This window comes from Meleagris gallopavo, chromosome 22 (genome assembly GCF_000146605.3).
Source record: "Meleagris gallopavo isolate NT-WF06-2002-E0010 breed Aviagen turkey brand Nicholas breeding stock chromosome 22, Turkey_5.1, whole genome shotgun sequence".
NCBI lineage: Eukaryota > Metazoa > Chordata > Aves > Galliformes > Phasianidae > Meleagris > Meleagris gallopavo.
Genome location: NC_015032.2, coordinates 6,423,952 through 6,448,662, shown reverse-complemented (window position 1 = coordinate 6,448,662; position 24,711 = coordinate 6,423,952). Strand labels below are relative to the sequence as shown.

The following is a 24,711-nucleotide window of genomic DNA, read 5'->3' as shown; positions in this document are numbered from 1 at the left end:
AAAAAAAAAGATGGGGTTTTGTCGTCCTGAAAGGCTCTCGTTGCTTTAATCCTTCCCACTTTTTGCTAGCAATCTATTATATTGAAAGATAGTTGAGATGCTTGAGGAGTAGGGAAATTATTATACATTAAATATGTAGCTAGTATTATTAGAACAGACTTTGATTAATTTTGCAGCTGACAAAATTACTCCTGCCTGAAAACGGAATCCATTTACTACCCATATGGAAGTAATTGTGTTAATATCAAAGCTGGTTTTAGAATGAAATGGAGAGGGCTCTGCTTCGTGCCTCAGGTGCAAGTAATCAGGGCTGTGCAATGAAGGGCTGAGCACTAATTTGTTGCTGACAGTTTTCCTTCACAGACAGTTGTCACGACTTCAGCAGGGCTATTTGTGGTGCACTTAAGGTGCATTCACAGATATAGATAAGTTCAGGTAAGCTCCTGCCTCTGCCTCACCTTTGATTTGCATGTTGCCTCTGAGCAGCCTAACATTTGTGTTTTTGCCATGCATTTGTACAGCACCAAGCACAGCTGAGCCCTGTTTTCATGGACAGGCTCACTGACCTCGATAACCTTTGACAGCAGAGTTACACGCCTGGACCAGAAATACCTATCAGGCTAATTACCTGAGTCTACAGGAGCAATTTTGAAAAGCACTCGAGCAAGATTAAACGAACAGCTACTGTTAATTAAAAACTATTTGGGGTACAGGTGCTATATAAAGCTCCCAAATGACCCCAGCCCCACAGCTTATGGGTGCATGCAGCCAGATTCTGGACCTCCTCTTTTATCTCTCACTCTCAAAGTTTTCCTCGCCTGCAGCCTGTTTGCTGGAGAGCACTGATTCCCTCCTCCTCAGCTGGAGGTGGGCAGGTCTGACTACAGCAAATACCCAAACACGCCGTGCTCCCCCTCTGCTTCATCAAGCGCTGCTCCTCGGCGTCGGTGGTCACCAGCAGCAAAAAGCTCAGCGAAGGCTGCTCAGAGGGCTGGGGGAAGGGCGGCAGCAGCAGCGAACAAATCGAGCAGCCAAAGAGCCCCGGCGCAGAGAGAGGAGCTAGCAGGGCAGGCAGGCAGGCTGGGTGTTCTGTGCATCCCTTGCATCCCTACCGGAGCTCTCTGCAGCTCTCCTGTATCTCTCGTGAGTGAGCGCAAGTGTCCATCCGTACCCCGGGAAAGAGCATCTTCCTAGCGGGAAGAGCTGAGAAGCGGGGAAAGAATGGGAAGAATATAAATCATCAAATACCCTCCTGAAAAGAGGGAGAGAAAGGAGCCGAGGGGAATGAAGCCGGAGGATCCGGAGACTCGGAGAGGAAAAGTTGCCCCGACGGGAGACGCTGCGTACTAAAGCCCGAGCTCTGCTCCACGATGGGATTTCTCGTGTCTAAGGGAAACCTCCTTCTCCTGCTGTGTGCCAGCATCTTCCCCGGTAAGTTTGAGAAGGCTCTTCTCCCCCTGCTCGGTTCTTTCTCTCTTTTCTCCCTTAGCCATGCTGAGAACACCAATCCCTTTCTGCAAGGAACTTTCCCCCACTCCCACACCTCCCTGCCCCGTTGTTACAGGTCCCCTAAATAAATCGCTCAGTGCTTTGCTTCTATTTTTTTCTCCTTGCCCGAACAGCTGGGGAAAGGGTTAAAGCACAGCAGGGAAGGGGACATGGGGAGTGAACACACACAGAGCTCAGCCTCTTGCTGGGTTTTTCTCCCTGGGTGAAGTGTGTTAATGTGTCTCCGGGCGATGACTGTGGTTGGGGAGAGGGCAGGCAGCGCTCTGCTAATGCTTCCTTTTGTATAATCCAGGGCAGGCTGCGGCTAAGAAAGAGCCGTATTCCACGGGGGACGCGGGGAGAGCCCCCCGCTGCCTCTTCCCACTGCCCTCGCTGGGAGCTGGGATGCAGCCCCAAGGCAACCTCCAGAGAACTGAGGATTTAGTTTTTAATTAAACCAACGGGCACCGCTGACGGCTTCGTCAGGGGTCGGGGCTGTTCTTTGCAGCATCCAACTTCTGAAGTCGTTGTTGAGAGAAACCTCACTCGTGTTACCCAGCCTGAGCTCTCCCCCTTTCTCTTCCTTCTGCCGTCGTTTTTGAGGGGCTGCTATGAAGCTTAGTTTGAAGAGCTGAATTTGTCTGTTTTTATTTTTTAACTGATGCATTTGATGCCAGTTTTCCTGTGCAAATCCAATACACGACCCCAATCCCCCTGCAGTTTTTTTTTTTAATTAAAAATGCTGCTTTTCTTTTTGCCTAGCATCCCCCATTCCTGCCCACGGACTCCTATGCTAGAAGCTTGCCAAGAAGTGGCCACAAAAATTAAAGATTCAGGCGAAAATGGCCTGTGCAGTGGTTTTAAAATGGTTTTAGTGATGCCCCTGATTTCTGCAGACCGATCCTTTTCTTCAATAGAAGCCCTACGGTTTCTATACAGGTGAACTGAGCAAGAAATACACAGCAATCAGTGCCTGGGATGGTAGGGAGGAATGTCACCACGGTGGCGTTACCCCGCTGTGTTCGTGCTTGGGATCATCCTGGGGTCCCCCCAGCAAGGCTTCTGCTCCCCCCCTTTGGCTCAGGGCTGCAGTGCACAGCAAAGCAAATTCACCCTGCCCTGCCCACAGCTTTCGGCCACGTGGAAACGCGAGCCCACGCAGAGGAACGTCTCCTGAAGAAACTCTTCTCCGGTTATAACAAGTGGTCCCGTCCTGTCGCCAACATTTCAGATGTGGTCCTGGTCCGATTTGGCTTGTCCATAGCCCAGCTCATCGATGTTGTAAGTGCACCCTGCCCATGAAGGTTAACAGGGTTGGGGGGGATGCTCCTGGTGAGCGGGGGGGTTTGCAGACTGAGATTCAGGGTCAGGGTGGGAAGCCTTTGCTCTCAGTAGGAAAGAGTCACCAGACAGCTCTGCTGTGACTTGTATGAGTAGCTGGTCCCCAAACCATATCCTTTATTCTTCACTGACTATAGCCAGAATCCCAAATTCCTTACCAAAAGCCAGTGGGAATGATTACAGCAGAGCAGTGGAGCAACTGGTTTGAGTGCCAAAGCATCCTGGCTAAGGGAAAAACAAGTGGCTGATTATAGTTTAAACCATAATCGTTAGCGCTAATTTGCATGAGCTGATCAGACCGGTGGTTTGTACAGGTAGGTACATCCTGGCCTAAGGAGCTCCCTGCAAATGAAAGTTTTGAAGCATGTTAGCTGTGCAGATACTAAGGAGAAAATTATTCCTGCATGTTTGCTCAGATAGAACTTACATGTTCAAACTGCCTGCGTGGAACAGAGTGATTTGCACTCTGGGCTGATACACACTGAATTGCTATTTAAAGGCTTATCCTCTTGCAGTGTGTTTCCTACAGTCACAAACACAGGTGATTCCCCATAGGCTGATGGAAAGCATACACACACGTTCTGGCTTGTGCACACCTTGCTCCTGTGTGCTTCTTTCAGTCCATTTGCACACAGTCCTTCCCAGGACACTGTGTTGATGTCAAGGCATGTCTCTTGAACAAGCTCTTGCCATGCTTTCAGAAGCTCCCTCCATCAATTTTTGCTGTTTTCTGTGGCAAAGAAAAAGGGAGTGATAATTCAGAATATGATGCAAATTGGAGACGTTGCTAGTGTAGGATGATCATAGCAGATGACTCTTTATATCTTATATTTTGAGATAAGGGTTAGAAAATTGGAGGGGAAAAAAACTTTTAGAACTTTTCTTAAAGAAGCTGAGATTTCTTAGTATCAAGATCTCATCCATGAATAACTGAAATAGCAGAAGCTATAAGCAGAAATCTGGAATAGTCCTCCATGCCTTTGCTATATGCAGTGCTATATGCAGGAGCCTGTCCATCTCTTCCTTTTGGACTCCTGCTGAGGTGATCAAAATCTCTTTCCAAATGACTTTCCAAATGATTGTAGAGTCATCAAGGTTCAAAAAATCTTCTAAGATCTCCAGGTCCAACTCCAACCCACAGCACCATGCCCACTGACCACATCCCTCGGTGCCACAGCTCTGAAACACCTCCAGGGATGATGATCCTGGCACCCCCTGGGCAGCCGTGCCACTGCACCACCATACATTCTGAAAAGAAATTTTTCCTGATAACCATTCTGGTCTCCCAAGGCCTGTTGGACTCCACCTGGGCTCCTACTGATGTGGTCAAAGTATCTTTCACAATGGTGTGCCATTATGACCTTCATCCTCAATGAATTCTTAAGTATTCAGGTTGAATGTTTCCACTGGTTCATAGAGCCTCGCAGCGTTGTGGCTTCATGAGGAAAAACAGATTTTTACAAGAGAAAGAACACTGGAAGCTGCTACAGTGCTGTGAGAACCAGCCCAAACACAACAGGCAGCCAAGTGCAAGGGTGAGAGGTGGATGGAAAACACAACAAGCCCTCATTGCAGTGCTTCAGACCTTAGATGCAAGGGAAACGAAGCCAAGGCGGGGTGAGAGGAGGAAGTGGAAGACACCGGTTGCAGGAGGGTTGCACGAAACATCAGCTCTGCAGCACAACAGTGATCCTCCATTCTTCTCTCTTTCTGTCAGCCTGTGCAATCCAGAGCTGTTTGCAGTTGCTCATGATGAAGTTGTTCAGTTCTCATCTAAATAATTGATAAGAGTAAAGATGAGACATTAGTGACTGTGGAGGCATGATAGAGATTTCCATTATGCAGCTGCAGAACCACGGAGGGGTGGGATCGATGCACCTGCCTTGTAGAGCTCTTCCCAGGTTCCTGAAGAAAAATTAATCTTTTCAAAGTCATGTTAGTGGTCAGAAGTGCAACTGGCTGGCCTCCCTGTGCTGGGGGATGCAAGAGGAGGGGTCTCATCCCTTCCCACACTGCTGGGGTCAGGGGATGTGGATGTCACCTCTGCCACCGCTGCAGTACTTCGTCTGCCTCTCCCCAGCAGTGGCAGTCCTTGTGCAGCCCCCTGTGTGACTGTTGTTCAGCTCCCAACGACAAGAAGTCTGAAGGAGAAATCAGAGCCGTATTCAAATCCTGGCTCCTGCTGACAAAAGCTGGGAGGGAAAGAAAAATCAATGGGGAACTTGACATCGCCACGTGTCCTCAGCTCACCCGCGTGTTTCAGAGCCTGGAAGAAGGGCAGGGGATCAGGCGTGTGTCTGGGAACAGCCACTGAGAGGCATGCTTGGAGTCCAAACCCATGTCTCTGCATGGTGCTGCGTTCGCCTTGAGAAAAGAGACCAGGCAGAGCAGCTGCACCTTAGCTGCAGAATCCCCTGCTCTGCTCTGTGTGGAAGAAGTGAGCCAGGCAGGCAGCATCGCCTTGCCGCTGTGAGGAACCTGTTGGATAAGAGATGTCCTTCACTTGGGCCAGGAGGACAGCAGAGCCCTCAGGTATAGCCTGGAGGGAGAAAGTAGGCAGGAATTTCCGTGGGAAGATGGTAGCACCTGTGAGGCTGTAATCCCCAGTACAAAGCAGCAGAGTGGTCCAGTCCATTGCCTCACCAGTGGCGATCCTGGTGTCCCATCTGCACCCCAGGAAACAGCTGGATTTTGCCTTTCCTTTGTCACTCATTTGAATGTTCTTTGTGTTCCTTTTTCCTCCACGTGCTGCTGGTGCCCACCTCCTGGATGAAAGTCTCTCTGCTCAAGTGCTACACTTGATGCCGTGGCCACAGAGAGTGGGGAGGCACAGCCATGTGCAGCCTTCTGGCTTTTAATGCTCAGAATTAATCCTGAACTGGCACAAGTGCAAAGTTAATGATGAGCAGTTTGTTTTCAAATGAGCCCTGTCATCCAAGCGGGGTTTGATGCCAGACCAAAGAGAGGGAGAAGAAACGAGCACGCCAATAAGCTCCGAGCTCTCTATAATTCATCCTGCTGATTTACACAGGGCTGGTAACTTGCATGCAAGGCAAGTGGCAAATAGTAATTAATTCCACTAGTAATACTACTTTGCTATTAATTCAGCACTATTTGAAGGTATACGTGTAGTTCTGCTGTCTCATGCTATTTCTAGTTAGAGGTGGGAGAAAGCCTGCCAGTCAACATCATGGGTATGCACTAGACCTAAAGGTTACATGTCATCAGAGTAGCTTGGTTTTGTCCAAGTAAGTCACTCCGTGGTGCTCAAAGTTCATCTATTTTATAGAAAGAGAAATACCACTGAGCTTCATGTTTCCAAAACTGTGCTCACTGATAACGTTGCATGAAAATACTAAATACTATGTGCTGTAGAGCAGAGCATTGCAAGCCATGCACACGTGTGACTGAGCATATACTTACAACAGTCCCTTCCCTCAGTGCTCAGGACAAAGCTGAGCTGAGGAGCGCTTCCTTCCACCTGTCCCCATCATCTGAGACTGAACCCAGGAAAATCCCAGTAAATTCAAGCCAGTCTGCTGGCAGGATTGCTTCGGTGCAGGCTCAGCTGTTGTGTGGTATCAGACAGCTGTGCCCTGTCCCATGCTGAATGAAGGAAACATCTGCTTTTTATTTCCAAGGTTAAACTTTTATTTATTGCGGAATTGGTTTGTAATTACAGAAATCAAGTGCAATGAAGTTACATTTAATTTAATTTACTCCTTGGGCCACTTCATGTGCTCCTGTAACCAACATCTGATCTTGCATTTCAGGATGAGAAGAACCAAATGATGACCACAAATGTGTGGGTGAAGCAGGTGGGTGCACCAAAAGATGTGCTTTTCCCTGTTGCATTTCAGTTTTGCAATCTGAAAACTCCCAGTTCTGTAACCACCTACTTTTTGGCAGGAATGGCATGACTACAAGCTGCGCTGGGACCCCCAGGAGTATGAAAATGTCACATCCATCCGGATCCCCTCAGAGCTCATCTGGAGGCCAGACATTGTCCTCTATAATAAGTGAGTGTGAGTGCTGAGTCTGGAAGGCAAACACATCCTTGCCAACTTTCCCTTCCTACAGCATCGAGGAGCTTCTTGCAATTGTCCCTCATTTTGTTCTCTTTCCTAGAGATCTGTGTAGATTCTTATAATATCTGTCCTGGATTCTCACAGTATCTGTCCCAGACATGCCTTAAATGACATGACTAACACTCATCACAGGTTGTTTTGTTTTTTTTTTTTTTGTCCTAATGATTGCTTTCTAGCAGTGAGTAATGTGGGGGATGCCACGTGTTGGAGGGGGAATTAATCTGAGCTGGATCTTTCAGCCCTTGTCAGCATCATTTTACCAAGGAGCTCTCCTTTCTCATTCATCACCATCAACTGGAGAAGCTCATTACCAAGAATGGGTTTAAATAAGGCAAATTAACCAAAAAATGTCAGACTTACTGCAAATTTCAGGCCAGCCCAATGCAATTCTAGAATTATTCCTAAATAGGTATTTGTTCCTGATCCCCAAAGCTTGTAAGCTTTCTCTCACTTGCACACCTTGCAGGCAGGGAGTAGGTGGTGCTTTTCTTTCTTTTCTTCAGAGACTGTTGATACTCATAGACAGAGTTCCCAAGTGCCAAGGCTGTTTTCTCCTTTGCTTGTCGTACCAGAGCTCTCTGGTCTCTTTGGATGCTCCCTCCCCACACAGGCTCCAGAGAAAATATTTCTGCAAGCATCAAACAAATCCATCCTTGTATGTGGCTTGCACTCAGAGAAAACACACCAAATAGAAGCCAGGCTCATTTCTAAAGAAGAGTTGCCTGGTTCTAGTTCGATATAATTTTGTTTTGTTTTTCAAAGACACGACTTATGGAAAAATTTCTGGAGGATTGTGAGCTTTGAAGACTATTGAAATTGTCACCTTTCCCGTTAGCTTATCCCTGATCCTCAGTGGCATGGAGTGTTGCTGTCACGCCAGTAGCAAAGCTCCTCAGCAGCCCCAGTCTGATAACAGCAGCTATTCCAAAATGTCCTTCCTGTCCTCTTCTGGGCTGCAACACTTGGAGATTTTCCTGCTTCAGTGCTTGGCTCAATGAGGTCTGACCCAGCCACCAAAGCTCTCCTTTTACCCATACTTATAGTTCATAATCATGCATTCTCCTGATGGTTATCATGAGTCCATCATGCATTTTTAATTGGTTACTTTAGCCATGAATTAAACATGCCTGTAGGCGCCAACCATTAGCCAGTCAGCAGTGGCTTTCCATTAATTCTCTCTTTATCTCTATACTTGCCCATGCTCTTTCATATAGTGTCAGGCATGTTCTTGTGTAGACTGCTGTCTGTCTGTCCTGGCTGCACTTGTCTATCTGATTTCTTACTAAATCCATCTGTAGCTGCACTCATTATCTTAATTGCACCACTCTGACAATGAAGTTTCATGATATTTATAGGGATTGCAGGACAAGGCAATGCAAAACACACAGCATGAGGGGGCATCAGCAGGAGTCTCTCCTCAACAGTTCAACAACTGTTTAATTCCAGCATGTTTCTTTTCTGGAATGTTTCAGCTAGGAATGTCTCAGGAAAGTTTAGAAATGATAGTGAATACTCATGGGTGATATAAATAAGGATTCCCTCTCATACTTTATACATATTGTTTAGGGGGAACTTAAACTACATACTGATAACTCTGGGTCTCTAACACCAAGAGAATTGTGTGCAGGGACCTTAATGGAAGAGGGTGAGTGGCCATGTTGGCCTTGCACTGTTTGAGCTTTTTAATGCGAGTTGTTCAGTGGTTAGCACATGCTCCGGTGGAATTATGGTGTTTCTGTTTGGGATGAATATCCTTTGGAAAAGAAACTTTCAGGACAGCAGATTACACAGGGCTTTTCCTGTTTCCATCCTGAGGAGAGTATAGAAATGGTAACACTTAAATTGATTTCAAGTTTACATCATTAAGGAAACGTAATGCTTTGTTGTGAGTTATTCTCATATCTAAGCTCATTATTGTCCAAAACTTCCATTTATCCACTCCAGAGGCCCAAATTAAATGAGTAAACTTGGATGGTTGGGCCTCAAGAACCTTTGTAGTTATAAACATTCACAATGAATCTAAAAGCAAATTAATATTCTACAGGGAAATGAATATGTTGTTGGGTTTTCAGGCTTGATGAGATAAATTCTAAGACTCTGTAAATAGTTTTTGCTAGACATGACAAAACATACGTATAACAGAGGAATATGAGTTAATAGGGAACTGTCAAAGCTTCTCTTCTCTGCCAAGAAGGCCAGCTGTTCTGTATGAGTCTCTAAAGGCTCTTCAGATGCCACCAAATCATTTGTAAGCGAATTATCTAATTCTCTGCATTGACTTATTTTCCCATTCATGAATGGAGTTTCTGCACATTTTAGTTTTCCTTTGTGCATTTAAAGTGGAAAAAAAATACATATTATTTTTGTCAGTCTAATCAAGGTATAAGCCTGTAGGACTGCATTTTAATGTTTTCACTGCTCCACTGCTGTGTTGTGTGGTTTGGATCCAGCGCATCGCTGAAACTCCACGGAACAGAAAATTTGCAGCCAGTTGGTCCGGTTGCTAAAGAGGAATGCAAGAACCTTGAGACTAATGGTTGGGCAGAGGACTTGAAATGTGAGCTTTGCTGGCTAACTTTGAACTAGATGTTTGAGATAGCATTGCAGCATTTCTCATCCCTGCTGAGTGTAAAACCTGGGGAAAGGCTATTGGAAACATTCTGACTTCATAATTTACTTTTTCTCAATGCTTTCTGGAGTTGGCTCTTCCAAAAGGAAATCCCTGCCTTTTAGTAACAAAAAGTGAATAAAAGATTCCTCATGCTTGAAGGGAATTCAAATAATACAATTTCAGTAATTAGGAGGAGGACATATCTTGAGGAAATTCACCCAGTGATAATTTGGACACAAAGGATTGCTGGGCTGGATTAGAAGTTCATCTGGCAGGCAGCTTTTGAAAATCTTGAGGAAGCAGAGAGTTCTTTGAACTATACTACAATGGCTTGTTCTTTTGAACTGTATGATGATGTTTGCAACCAGTGAAGCTTACGGAATAACACTGGTTTTCTGAGTCATTCCAAACCTGTTTGGAAGAGAAATGCCAAAAGATGCCTTAGTCTAACCTTAAAAATGTTGGAAACATTCTTGACATTTCTCTTCATCTGTGTGCATACTCAGATCTTGTCATTTTGCACCAGACTGTAGTTTTAAGTTGTAACTGCTGCTTCACATTTAAGCTTTCCTGATTCTTCTGGGAATGCAGTATATTTTTAGGGAGGAATTATCTTTTCAGATGCTTTTGAGTATTACAAGAACCGATGGAAACCTCTAAGAGGGAACTCTCTCCTGGGCTGTAGCTGAGTTAGCATTCGAGGCCTTTTCATAACATCAGGACAGAGTTTACCTTCGTAGTGCTGATGAGGATTCTTGGCAAAGTAAAGAGTAAAATGCCCAAATTCTCAGTACTGTGGCAATCTTCTGAGAAAGCTGTGCTTATTTCATCAGTGCAGCACAGCCACATCTGAGACAGATGTTTCTTTTACTGAGCAGTTCTGGAGATTTCTGCTACCCGTGATTTCTCAACATCTGAAGTAAGCAAATGCTGGGATGGAACCTGAAATCAACGCCCAAACTCTACATCGACAGAACTGTTTTGTACTCAAGTTGCCAATAACCTGTAGGTACTCCAAACCCAGCAGGAGAAGGTCCTGACTGCCCTCTTGTAGCTGACCGCTTTGAGCAAGGAATTTGCACTAGATCATCTCCAGAGGTCCTTTTAGGTCCTTTTCAACCTCTGAATTCCTGGTGATCATTTCAGTAATACAAAGTAATTACTGAACAAAAGATGACTTGATTTGCCCTTGGAGAGTGCTTTAATCTGAACGATACAGATGCATCTCTTTAATATCTACGAAAAGGGCACAGGGTGGGTTGTTTAATGGGCTCCTCAAACCCCATTTTGCCTTGGTTCCTGTTGCTGGGTGACAAATGCTTTAAACGAGGGCATTCTAACTACATCCATACATGTGTATAGCTAATTTTCAAGCTTTTAAAGCTGTGTTTGGATTTAAATGGTATCATCAGAAATTAAAATAAGCGTGCGCCTCATTTACATGCATTCTGAAAACATTCCATTTTGTGAGATGATCCATCCCCAACTGCAGGCAAAACAGAAATGGGCAAAAAATTCTCCATCAGCAGAGCTTTTTAATGAAACACGGTTGATGGCTGCCAGCGAAACAATGCCACCCTCTAACCCTTAGGAATGTATAAGGTTTTAGAAGAACTGCCTGCATCCTAGAACTGAGGAATCAAAGGCTGCAGAATGCAGCAGCACTACTGCCATCAGAAAAGGAATGAGAAACTGTCTTTATTAGTGTGCACAGTTGTGTTTGACATGAAAATATAAGAGCTCTGGCACTTTATTACTGACAGATTTTTTAGAGCTGTCAGGTTGGAGCAATCAGGAGAGCCTGTCTATCTTAATTCTCAACTTCTCGTTGTGATATTTACCTTTCACTCGCTCCTGCTTCCAAATGGTTTTTCAACACAACTGTCGTAACACAGTGGTTGAGACTCAATGAAGTGAAATTGTGCTACCACTGTGAGGCAGGGACTGCTGATTTTCCCTGCCGATTTCCCCCCCTGCCTGCCTAAGGTCTCCATCGTGTTACGTAGTGATTGTTGGCACAACTTGACCAAGAATGGATTCTCCCATAGGAAAGCTTTCCATGAGAAAAGTTTTCCCCAATCTCATAACTGCAGGCTTTATTTACAAACCATCTTCTCAGCTTGACACTTTGGAGAAGACAGGAGAAAGGCTTTTTTTGAGGACTGTCAACAGCCTGGTGATCTTTTTTGCTTCTTTTCTCATGTCAAGATGAGCAGAATGAAAGCCTTACCCAGAATGAAAGCCTTTTTCCAGCTTCACCCTACATCGGCAGCATGCCAGCTAGCGTGGTTTCCAAGTCAGTGAGCATATGCTTGAGGGTCCAGTGTGGGTGGGAAACCTGGGAAAATAGGCAAATATATACATATATATATATGCACAATGGGCTAAGGCAACAGCTAATACTATCTTTGCACAACATAACTGGCTTAGATCCCATCTGCGCACAGTATCGAGGATAATTTAGCCTGCTTAAAAATTGCTCAGACATCTCTATGTTAAACTGCAGTGAGAAGTTCAAGTACATGCTGTAAAACCCATCCAAAGTCGAGAATTACTTTATAGCCTTGTTAGGTTGCTGGGGGAAGAGCAGGAAGATGCCAGGATGTTTTAAGTCTCCTCAGAGTCATTAGATAACCCCCAGGTGCAAGAAACAACTCTGCTGTTGGATTCATGCCTGCCATGGCACTGCATCAACATCTGCCTTGGAAGATAAAGCTGCAGCTATCTGTAAGTGTGTGAGCTGGAGAGGACCGGGGCTGAGGCTGGGTTTCTTGGGCATGCAATTCAAATGTCTTTCTAATCAAAGAAACAGATCAGTTACTGAAATAATTGATGTGCAAGGCATGCAGCATCACTCTAGTTGCATCTACGCTTTCAGAAGGGAAATGCATGCAGGGAGGCATAGGAAGTTGACAAAACTGCCAGACAGGACAGTTTTGAGAAAGAAATACTGTTGTCTGTGAAAATAATACCTATGAGAATTGTTGTCCCTTAGTGTGAGAGTTTCATGCCATTTAGCAGCAGCATTAAATAGCAAAACCACAGCTGTGTTGTTTGCCCAGCCAATTACACATCATTCTACCTGAGAAAGGAAACACTGGTGGATGTTCATTATCTCTTTGCTGCAGTACCAGTCCAATTATAAACATATTGTTCCATTAATGAACAATTTAATCAGGCCTCTAAGGTATCATTATATGCAGAATTGGATTCCAAATTCTTATTGAGATTTAGAAAGAAAACCACCAAGAAGAGCAAATGCTGGAGCATCACTTGCTCTGCATGTTTCATGTCTCAATCTGGCTTCACAGGACAGACAAAACCCAGGAGAAAACTAGATGGTTTTCATCCAGAGAAAGAAGTTCATGAGTGTAAATTAGACATGAAAAAGAAAAGTCAAGAAAAGAAATGCGTGATACAGTGGTAATGCTCTTATTCATTTGTGTTAGAGAGAAAGGTACAGGTGTTTTTGCCTTGATCCTTTGGGGAGAGCAGTCTGGGTTTGTATGTATTTTTAGCTTTCTTGTCTTAGAAAGAAACTTTAGCTTTTCCAAAACTTGCCACAAAGTGTAAAGACTTTTCATTATTGAAGCAAGAATTTAACTAAAAAGCCCAGTTCACCACCACAGAATAAGTATCGGGTGTCCAGGTTGTGACTTTCCAAAGACATTAGCTTTATAAGGCTTTCTGATTGAAAATCCTGGGTTGTTATTTAAGTATCTGATGTCAGCACACAGCCCCCAACTGAGAGTCCCTGTAAAAGACACTGTAAATAATTCCCATACTTGGAAATTAAGACTCTAACTGTTATTACTCCTATTAATAGGATGTTCTAACTGTTTTTTGTGTAAGAGACTGACTGGTTACCCAACAGTGTTCACTTACAGTGGCTGTCACAACTCTGTAGAGCTCAGAGCCACACTGGCTGGTTCTTCCTACCTCTCTAAAGCAGAGCAAAATCAACCCTTTCCAGGGCATTTTCCTCTTCCAGGGGATCTTGTGTGCATTTAGCTGCAGGGCATGGCTCATACGTGTTGAGGTTTGACATTTGCATTCAAATCCAGTGCTTGCATAAGCCAATAGAGTTCAAAATCTGGGTAGGGTGGATGGTGTACATCTTGCATCCCTGAGGTGCCCTGAGTGCATCTTTGGAAGCCAAGCAGTAAATATCCTATTTCTTTAGTAATTAGATAAGTTTCGAAGAACTTCAGTCTCTTTTATCTTCTCTTTCTCCCCAGCGCTGATGGTGACTTTGCAGTCACCCACCTGACCAAAGCCCACCTCTTCTATGATGGGAGAATTAAATGGATGCCACCTGCCATCTATAAAAGCTCCTGCAGCATCGATGTTACCTTCTTTCCCTTTGATCAGCAAAACTGTAAAATGAAATTTGGCTCTTGGACATATGACAAAGCTAAGATAGACTTGGTGAGCATGCACAGCCACGTGGACCAACTGGACTACTGGGAAAGCGGGGAGTGGGTCATCATCAATGCTGTGGGCAATTACAACAGCAAGAAATATGAATGCTGCACAGAGATCTACCCTGATATAACTTACTCTTTCATTATCCGGAGGCTGCCACTGTTCTACACAATCAATTTGATCATTCCCTGCCTGCTTATCTCCTGCCTGACCGTCCTAGTCTTCTACTTGCCCTCTGAGTGTGGAGAGAAGATAACCTTGTGCATCTCTGTGCTGCTGTCCCTCACGGTGTTCCTGCTGCTCATCACAGAGATCATCCCTTCTACCTCCCTGGTCATCCCCCTGATAGGAGAGTATCTGCTCTTCACCATGATATTTGTCACCTTGTCTATCATCATCACTGTCTTTGTGCTCAACGTGCACCACCGTTCCCCACGTACCCACACGATGCCTGACTGGGTGAGGAGGGTCTTCCTTGACATAGTCCCACGTCTCCTCTTCATGAAGCGGCCCTCCACAGTGAAGGACAATTGCAAGAAGCTTATCGAATCTATGCACAAAATAACCAACTCACCAAGGCTTTGGTCCGAGGCCGACATGGAGCCCAACTTCACTACCTCATCCTCCCCCAGCCCCCAGAGTAATGAACCTTCACCCACATCATCCTTCTGTGCCCACCTTGAGGAGCCGGCCAAGCCCCAGCCTATGTGTAAATCCCCTTCTGGACAGTACTCAATGCTGCACCCTGAGCCCCCACAGGTGACGTGCTCCTCTCCGCAGTCCTCCTGCCTCCCCCTGAGTGACACCCAGACCACATCCATCTCCAAAGGCAGATCGCTCAGTGTTCAGCAGATGTACAGCCCCAATAAGACAGAGGAAGGGAACATCCGCTGTAGGTCCCGCAGCATCCAGTACTGTTACCTGCAGGAGGACTCTTCCCAGACCAATGGCCACTCCAGTGCCTCTCCAGCATCGCAGCGCTGCCACCTCAATGAAGAGCAACCCCAGCACAAGCCCCACCAGTGCAAGTGTAAGTGCAAAAAGGGAGAGGCAGCTGGCACACCGACTCAAGGAAGCAAGAGTCACAGCAACAAAGGAGAACACCTCGTGCTGATGTCCCCAGCCCTGAAGCTAGCAGTGGAAGGGGTCCACTATATTGCAGACCACCTGCGAGCAGAAGATGCAGATTTCTCGGTAAGTATGTGAACTTGGCCTCCTTGGGTAAGCTGAAAATAATCTGAAAGAAACCTCTTTCTCTGAAAGAAACGTGAGGACTATCAGAGTGTATTCATCATTGTGGGTCCTGGACACATTGGCACTATGGATAGAATCACAGAATTATAGAATCATTAAGTTTGGAAGAGCTCACTAGGATCGTCTGATCCAACCATCAACCTGTCCCCTTTATGCCAACAATGCCATGACCCTGGATACAGCCAGAGAGCTTATCCCTGGGTTCTTGTCAGGCAAGGGTCTGGCACAACCGGGGCATGTTCAGGGCTGCTCTCAAACAATAGGGTTCTATAGCAGAAAAGTGGAGTTGTTGGTCAAGTAGGACCAGTTGTAGAAGAGAACAGTCATCTTCCCCTGAATTCTTTTCAAATTTTGGGGTGGGCATAAGGGTACTTAATTTATTTTGTTTCTTAGGGGATCAAAATATAGCTAGAAAAAAGAGAAATTCTTTGGTATTTCAAAACTGAACCATTTCAAAACACCTTTAATTGCAGCTAAGGAAGTGATTTTAATTGAGGTTAGAGGGCACCTTGCAGTAGTGATTCTGCCTTTGCCTGGTATGGGAAACAGCCAGAGAAGGAGCCAGCGTGATTTGTTGTTGTCCCATTCCTGAGAACAGTATCAGCAAGTGCACTTTGACGTTGGTTGCCCCAGCGTTGCCCTAACATCCCTGCTTTGGTAGTTCAGCAGTTCGCAGCACTGCTCTTTGCACAAGGGATCACATCATGGCTCTGAATTGTGCCTTCAGTTTTCTGCAGATAAAAGCCAAAAATTTTATTTTATAATGAGATAGCACAGAAACAGAATCCTGCCAGGAAGCATCTTGACCCTTCCTGGGCTACAATTGTGAAAGAAAATAGAAAAGCAGTCATCTTTGTGGGAACACAGCAGAACTCTTTATAGCGAAGCCTCTGACGGACAGGGAATTTGCACTGTGATTTCTCTTCAGCACTGACTGGTTGCTGAGCCTGGGAAGGCAAATTCCTGAAATAGGCTGTGGCTGTGGGAAGTGTGCTGTAGTGTGGGGATGCTGCACGGTATGTTTAGCCATATGTGACGCCATTCCTCGTTAGTGGACTTCCAGTGGAGCACCACTTGGCTCAGTCTGCGGGAAGGTGGGTGGACAGACACACAGACAGACACTGCTTACTCTGAAGGGGTAAAGATGGCTACAAATAGAGAAAGTAGAGGCTGAAAGGTTTTTTTTTTAGTGGAGATGGTGATGCACATACAAATGCCACATCCTTTTATATCTCATAGCTCTTCCCTTACAATACTATGGTTACAGTACACCAGCTAATTATGGTCACAGACACAAGCTTCTTGCTAAAGAAAACGGGATCTAGTTTTTCTTAGAGGTATCAGTCAGCAAAGATACCTTTCTGACAGTTCTTACAGTTCGATTGTCACCAGATTTACAGTCAAAGGAAGTCATAGTGCTTTTAGGCAAGACTTCCTGGGCTTGAAGAGTATATTTGCATTTTTCATAGCACAGAGCACTTAGCAGCAGCAACAAAGGATTAAGTGCTACTGTCCATTTATGTGCTCTTTGGTACCACAGTTTTAGAGGCCTCTGTTCTTTAATGTATTTCACTTCACAACATCCCTTTCAGGAAGCAGCTGTTTATTCCTCATTTTGAGGAGTGACAGCCAAAGCACAGAGATGAATTGACCTGTACAAGGTCGCAGAACAAATCTGTGACAAAGAAGGCTGTGAACCCTCACCTTCATTAGCTGACAGCTCAGCTCTCTTTCCTGGGCTAAAACATTTCACCATCACATTAAGACTGTGGGAATTAAACTCTGCTCTCTCCAGCTAATAATAATCATGAATAAGCCCATGGAAGTCAATTGATTTTAACTCACATATCTCCCCATGGTGCAAATGAAAAAAATATTGCATCAATAATGCCTATTTCAACTGATTCTCTCCCTGCTAAGCTTGTTGATGTCAACAAGAAGTGAGTCAACGAATACCTGTTGTTTCTTCTTAATCCATCGCAATCCATCACATCTTTCTTCAAGAAAGAACACTGGAACAGGTTGCCCAAGGAGGTTGTGGATGCCCCATCCCTGCAGGCATTCAAGGCCAAACTGGATGTGGCTCTGGGCAGCCTGGTCTGGTGGTTGGCGACCCTGCGCATAGCAGGGGATTGAAACTCAATGATCATTGTGGTCCTTTTCAACCCAGGCCGTTCTATGGTTCAAAATGAACTTTCTTCTTCCACTCTCTGCTACTCTTCTCTCTCTCCTTTTCCCTCTTGAAATGAAACAATTATCCCAAAGAGGAATATATTTAGAACACTAAACATTAAAAGCAGAAGAAAAGGAAGAATTCTTTGGGGTCTAAACAGCCCTCCATGGTGAGCAAAGACACCACATGCACATCCAGCAGTGAGTGGAGACTGTCAGTGCACCAGGCTTCCTGGTATTGAAAATAACTGTAAGGAACAGAGCTGATCTAATAAAATGAGGATTTACTACAGAAAAAAAGATATTGGTACTCAGAAATTTGCTTTCATCTTAAAATCAAACTGTGGCATTTCTACCAGGGGTGGAAGCCTCCCCCAAACCCATCAGCAGACAGCTCTGTGCAGCAGCAGCCCCTGGGACACAGCTTATTGCCTCTCAGGTCATATTTTCTGAGCCACGGACCTTTGCAGGATGGGAACAAAGCTTCTTTTAAACTTCCTTATTTTTCTAAAGCACCATTGCCACAGGGGCAGTGTTTCTAAATTAAAACTAAATAGTTCATTTAATTAAGTGCTTCAGCAAAGAGAAAATGGGAAATGCAAGAGGGCAGTTGTTTGCTACACAAACTTATCTGTGACCAAACCAGCACAACAAGACACTGGGGAAAATGCAAGACTGAATTGTCCCAGTGTATGATAGGAATGCCATTAGAAATTAATTACAGGCTGAGAAGTAAAACGAGCTGCACGTCACACACCAGTCAAAATAACGAGACACCGACAGCACCGTCTGCAAAGCTTCATTGTCCTCATGACAGTGTGCATCTCAGGGCTACTCTAATAAGAAGCCCATGAAGACAGCTTAAAAAATAAAATGGGAGAGAGAAAATAGCTGAGGGGGAGGGAACACGGGATAATCTCACTGGTTTATTTTTAACAAAGTACAATAAAACCACTCGGGACTCCTCTAATCTGTGTGACAGGCTCTGGCTCCTGAGCATCAGATGGCACTTGGAGGTCCCCAAGGCACCTCCAACCCCAGCCCTGGGGCTGATGCCCTGTTCTGCTGCTGGGATGGACCAGGGAAGTGCCAGAGAGCCCCTGACCGTGCAGGAATTTGGGGGTGCACAAATCAGCTGTTTGCAGCCCCTGATCCTTTTCCGAAAAGAGTTTTGAGTCAGCCTCTTAAAAACTAATCAGGACGCAGCTCAGAAGTTGGGGCAGCAGATGCTGCATGGATCTGTCAGACAGGCCTCTGCGGATCGTGCTCTACGTGAGATGCTGGAGAGTTTCAATCATGGGGAAATGCTACAGAGCAGTCAGGAAACAAAACAAAACCCCAAACCATTTGCTTTTCCTCCTCCTCCCCCCTTTTTTTCCTCTTCTCTCTCAATATTTTCTGATTTCACCCTTCTGTGCTCTTGCTCTGAAGCTGGATATTGATTTTGCAAACATCCAATGTGCTCCCAGCCATCATTTTCAAGTTGGGCTGACTATTTATGAATAATCCATTTTGTCTGGAAGGAAATTTCAGCTGAACTTCTCAAGCTGTTCCTCTTCTCCCATTCCCCCTTTCTTTTCTCCAGGAGAAACTCATCTCATTCATTTCTTGCATTCAGGTGGTCTACCACTCACTTCTCCTAAGCATAAAGACGCAACAAACCCTTATATTGCCATAATGGGGAAGCATTTATCTCAATCAACCTTTCCAGATTGACATCAGATGGAGAATTTCAGTTTTTCTTTACACATTGCCTCTTCATGAGATGCTAAACCTCTAAATACAGTCATCCTGAGCTTGCAAGCGGCCTTCTCACCAGGAATTCTAAGCTTCAGAGACTCGCTCCAACTCTCAACAAATAATGAATAGATCAGAAAACCTGCATGGCAAAAGGGGGCTATCCACAGCGACTTCATCCTTGATACGAGAGAATAGTGTTTGATTTCAAGTGTTATTATTTCTTTTACTCACCAATGATAGATCGATCATTTCCTCCAAGAAAGTAAGCAGCTTCAGCAAAAGCCAATATTTAATTTTATTTTTTTAACCTGGCTGTTGAATAATAAAATCCTCTGTTTGCACCCACTGGGAAAGCAGCCCCAGCAAAGCACAACTTCAGCTTTGCTGCCTCCTACTCCATGCTCCTGATTTGCTGCAGTCACGAGCACAGAAGAGGCAGAAGCAAGCTCCTGCTAAGATGTTTTCCCTAAGGATCAGGGCAGCCTGCCAGATTTCAGCCCGAAGTGCAAGGTGACATCAGGGCTATTAATCATCAAGTGGTATATTGTAGAGAATTATAATGGGTGCAGCCGCATCAAATAAAGCTTCACCATCTGATCAGTCCTCTTCCTGGGAAAGAAATTAATAACAGCAATGTAATAAAAGAGGTTTTCATATGTATGTGGTTTCTTACTTGATGAAATAGCCATTTACAGCAGGTCTTGCCTGATGGTGCTAATAAGAACTAGACTTCCCCAGAGAGGAATTGCTGGAAAATCATCCCACAGCAAGACAAAAGTGGAGAAAAAGCAGGATGAGGCAAACCACTTCTTTTATTTGCTGGTTCGTTTTCACTGCTCACTCAGCCAAAGCTGTAATTCCCTTCACAGAATGCATTCGGCTTCATTAATCTGTAAACAAGTCTGTTTACCAGCACAAAGAAACAAGCAATTTCTTTCCCCCTTCAACTTGAATCTCAGTCTCATTTACACACCCTGTTACAGCTGTGGCTCATGGAAACTGGGATCGTGAGTGTGCATACACACTTAATTATCCACAGACATATCATCCCTGGGGAGCTGTGACAGGGTTTGTGATTGGGGATGTCTCCCATGCAAGTAATAAGAGTAAAAATTGCCATCGTACTCCACCACTTTTTGTAAGCAAGACCCTTCCTTTTCTCCCTACTTAAGGACTTAAAATACTGTATTTAGAATAAAGCACAAATAGTCTTCATGCATTTTAATCTCAATTAAGCATTAATAACTGGCCTTCCATCTCTGTGTTGCCAGGTGAAGGAAGACTGGAAGTACGTAGCGATGGTCATTGACCGGATCTTCCTCTGGATGTTCATCATTGTGTGTTTGCTGGGGACCGTTGGGCTCTTCCTCCCGCCGTGGCTGGCAGGAATGATCTAAGCACAGCTACAGAATGAGGAAATACATCCTGCCCTGTGGGTCTTAGTTCACCTGGAAGGAGATGAGCAGAGAAATGGAGCCGGCCCTTTGAATTATTCACTGCGTGTCCGCGCATGAGTTGTTCCACAGCACACTGGGAACACGTTCTGAAGTCACATCATTTTGCCAAGCCATTTTCATGTCCTCCATCTATTTTAGGGGAAAAGTTCTCATTAAAGTTTGTACATAGCATGGTGCCATTCACTGGCATATACTCAGCAGTGTAAGGCCACGAGCTTGCCCCCTAAAGCAGCACATGCAGAGGCTTTGCGTATACAAACCAGCAAATTTGCTCCGCTCGTCATCAGAGGTCTCCGTGTGCCTGTGTAACCTTGCCCTGTCCAGCTGAAGTGGATTGGGGTTGCTTGCCCCTGTATGAGTCATTTTATAAATAAAGTTCCAGCTTGGGATACCCGTGCTGGATGTGTCTGTACCATATGGGAGGGGCTGAAGGAAGCAGCTCAGTCTCACTAGGGACAACTGGCAACGTTAGCCCACCAAAACACAGTGCTTGTAGTTTTCATATTGGCAGGGTTTCTTTGGCCAAGACCCTTCAGAAGTCACGGAGATGAGGGACATCATCTCTCAGTGAGGCTCAGACAAAGCAAGGGAGATTTGCATCTTCCTCTGCAGCTCTTTCCCATGCTGCAAGTCTCCCCTCCATGCCTGCCGTTTCCCTGATTGGCTGGAAGAAGTTACTTAATGAGCATCAGGTGCTGAACTCGCACAAATAGATCACCTTGTTCACTGGTGCTTCAGCAGCCTTGTTTTTCTCAGCTTTCTCATAGCCCATTCAGCTCAGCATCCCCTCTGTTTGGCACTTAGAAATGCACAGCTCCCATTTCCACTGCTGGCTGCCAGCTGGGAAAAGCACAGCAGCACTCAGTGCCACATCTCCCTGTTTGCTTCCACAGGCAGAAGGGCTTACAAACAGCTTACTAAACTGCACGAGGAACAGCAGATACAGCCCAAAAACACAGCCTTCGCATGAGACTGCATGGCTGTGTGACTCAGAACCCAGGCGTCCCCCTGCAGCCCACATTGCAGTCAGTGCACACGAACCCTTTGGGCTGCAGGGAATTTGCTTCCCAGCAGCTCTAGCAGCCCCAGCTTTGGTGGATGCACAGCTCACACCCAGAGCTGTATGAGCTTGAGAGGCTTACTCACATCCAGAGTGCTAGGAGTTGCTGATGACAGCAGTGCTGGGCTGGGGACCTGACCTGGTAGGTGGCAGTCAGCCCAAAGATGGGGTTGGAACCTGGAGGTCTTTAGGGTCCCTTCCAACCCAATCATTCTATGGTTCAGTGATACTGCACTCAGTTCAGGAAGGACAGCAAATCTTGTAAACCTATATATCCCTGGATGCAATCAAGGCCAGGTTGGATGTGGCTCTGAGCAGCCTGGTCTAGTGGCTAGTGACCCTGCCCAAGGCAGGGGGGTTGAAACGAGATGATCAGTATGGTCCTTTTCAACACAGGCCATTCTGTGATACTATGATACCAGCTCCAGTTCATAATGTCTACTAATTACAATTCGTTCTTTGTACTGTTTTTATAAAAAAGGTGAGGGCTTCAATATTCTGTGCACCATGCATCCTAATATATGGACATTAGTTATACCAGAGAGAAATATTTTCATTCTACTTATAATTGCAAGAATTGCAATAACTGTTGGCACACTCAGTATTGAGTCTAAAGACTGAAAACAAAGAATTTTCACATTTTATCTATCTTGGAAGGACTGGAGTTGAACCATTTCAAAAACAGTACATCAAAATTCGAGGACAAGATAAAATCAAAGCAGTGATCACCCTGGTTGGCCAATGCCATCAATCCCACCTGCTTTTCCTCTTGTCACAGCCTTGGCCATGTGCCCTCCATCCATGCAGCTGGCAGAAACTGCAGTCCTGGCATGGTGCTGCAGCCAGGGAGTTGATGGCTCTTTGCTTGTTTTCAGAATAGAGACTCACTCTTTAGAGATGCTAATTTATCCTTTTTCACAGTCAGTGAGCTTGCTTATGGCAACGAAAAGAAAACAAACAACGAAACATCTTCAAGGTCTAGTGCATAATTGCACCAACGCAGCTGCAGCCTGCGTGGAGGTCATGGGCTGCGCTGCAGACAAGCTGGGCTCCCATTTTCAGTGCAAAATACATGAAGGTGGGAGAAATTCTGACCCCGGGGTATTGCTGGGTCCTGGGCAGTGCCCAGGGGCTGCTCAGAGCTCAGTCTGCAATGTAGGAGCCCATGAGCATCGGGGCAGTGGAGCAGGTGTGGGCTTGGCTGTGTGCATCCGCAGCCATATAACCATCCCAGCTGGCCGACCTGCCACAGACAGACCCCTGCCTAACACAGGGGAATGATTCGGGTGCAGTAGTAGGACTAGGAAAGGTTTAAGGACAGATTCAAGATCTAAATGTCTTCTTGTGAGATTCTGCAAAGGCAAGTATAGTTTCCACTTTGCTCACAGCAAACGTGCCACCTCAGCCCACCACCTTCTCTGCAAAAAGTGATTATCAGTGCACACAATAGCATCTCCAGGGGAGCATTGCACTGTGACAGCACAGGAGCCTGGCAAGGGCACAGCAATGCAATCCAGTCCTGGCACAGTTGCCCTGCCACCCTGGGCTGCCCACACACATCTGCTCCATTAGCACATCGAAATGCCAGGTGTGATGGGGAGCGCAGAGGATGTGGCTGTGTCCCTGAAGACTCAGTGACACTGTGGGATCACAGGGTTTGGCAGAGCAAGATGAGAAGTGACAGCTGAAACCGGCTACGGAGATGTTAGTGGCATTTGGAAGAAGCTCAGATGATGCAGGTCACTGGTTTCCTCTGGTGTTGCTAACATCACAACATTTCTCATGTAGTGGCAGCTCCATTTCTTCTCACATGGCATTAATATTTCCCCAGTTTAAAGTTCAAATAATGTCTTGCTTTCTGCTTCCAATGTGCCTTCTGGTAAAATCCAAGGGGAGAAAACAAGAATCATGCCCCATCACTCTGTCTTGGATGGATTATTCCACTCTGGAGATTGCTAAGGAGGATGGTATCCCTTCACAGAATTCAATGATCAGAAATTGGAATAAAACTGAGATGTGAACCAGACTGTAACTGTGGAAAAATGAATAATTCTGCTATTCCAACCTCATGTAAAGCAAAGAGAGATTTACATTTTCTGGAGTCTTTCATATGTGCACTCACCCTGCCTAAGTCATCCCCCCAGCCATACAACACTGGGGGGGTATTTCATCTGCAGCTGGTTGGTAGGATGAGCTATATAATCTGTATTTCCTCAGCTGTTTTCAGGGCAATTGTCCATAATACCATCTCCATCTTCAGTGAGCTAATCCACATAACCTATATCACCTCCTTTTTGCTTAAGTTTCTCTCTAAACACTTACCTAGAAACCAGACTCAAATAAATTCACTTGCATAGGGACAGGCAGGCAGAAGGATGTATGTGAGATGACAGACACATATGGAGCTAAGGATCATCCCTTGTAACAGCCCCACCTACCTTGATAGCCCCTCTGGGCTCTGCCTCACTGCAGTGATGCGTTTTTATAAAATCTCCTGTCCCACCCAAAATCTCTTTTTGGTCTCCAGACCTTTATATTTGGGAAAACCAAGCTGTTGAGCCCTGGAGAGAGCCTTCTCAGAGCTGCTTGTTAGCAATATTGCTAGTTAGTCCTCCGTGCGTATTTTATCTTACCCCTGAGGCTGATTTAATGATGCTTGTAGCCAAAAAAATCTGTCTCTGAAAGGTCCTCAGCCTCTGCCAGCATGTGGCTGCACCAGGTGGGCCAACCTCTGCAGCAGGGATAGAAACCAGATTTTATCGTAATTTACAAACATCTAAAGATGTAAGAAAGTCTGAAAATATGACGTCACGTTACACACTGTGTGGAAAAAAGTCTCTGTAATGATTGCTTAGGGTGTAAGTGATAATGAGAAAATCAAGACAGATTTTCCATAAGGACTGAGAAGAGGGGGAAGTAAACGGGCATTCCTTTGCAAAGTGGGGAAAGAATAGGAACTGGTGGGATTTCACAGGGACATGCTAAATTTGTGCACTGAGATTAATTCAGAATTATCTAAAAAAAAAAAACCCAACAGGATTAAATCCAGAAAAACTAATATCCAAACTTTTATTT

The 24,711-nt window shown here is 45.3% G+C and overlaps 1 protein-coding gene across 1 annotated transcript; it reads left to right on the top strand.

Moving 5' to 3' along the window:
• The first annotated feature begins 366 nt into the window (after window positions 1-366).
• Window positions 367-24,659, top strand: CHRNA4 (cholinergic receptor nicotinic alpha 4 subunit). Its single transcript, XM_003212038.4, has 6 exons — window positions 367-1,431; window positions 2,618-2,769; window positions 6,603-6,647; window positions 6,739-6,848; window positions 13,767-15,147; window positions 20,391-24,659. The coding sequence occupies exons 1-6, from the start codon at window positions 1,371-1,373 to the stop codon at window positions 20,514-20,516; spliced, it is 1,875 nt and encodes a 624-aa protein (XP_003212086.2). The 5' UTR covers window positions 367-1,370; the 3' UTR covers window positions 20,517-24,659.
• Window positions 24,660-24,711: the final 52 nt, after the last annotated feature.

Excerpts from the sequence above, each read along its gene's own strand:
- CHRNA4 (XM_003212038.4), top strand. The coding sequence starts at position 1,371 with ATGGGATTTCTCGTGTCTAAGGGAAACCTCCTTCTCCTGCTGTGTGCC. Across the intron at positions 1,432-2,617 it reads GTGTGCCAGCATCTTCCCCG|CTTTCGGCCACGTGGAAACG; the intron begins GTAAGTTTGAGA and ends CCCTGCCCACAG. Across the intron at positions 15,148-20,390 it reads CAGAAGATGCAGATTTCTCG|GTGAAGGAAGACTGGAAGTA; the intron begins GTAAGTATGTGA and ends CTGTGTTGCCAG.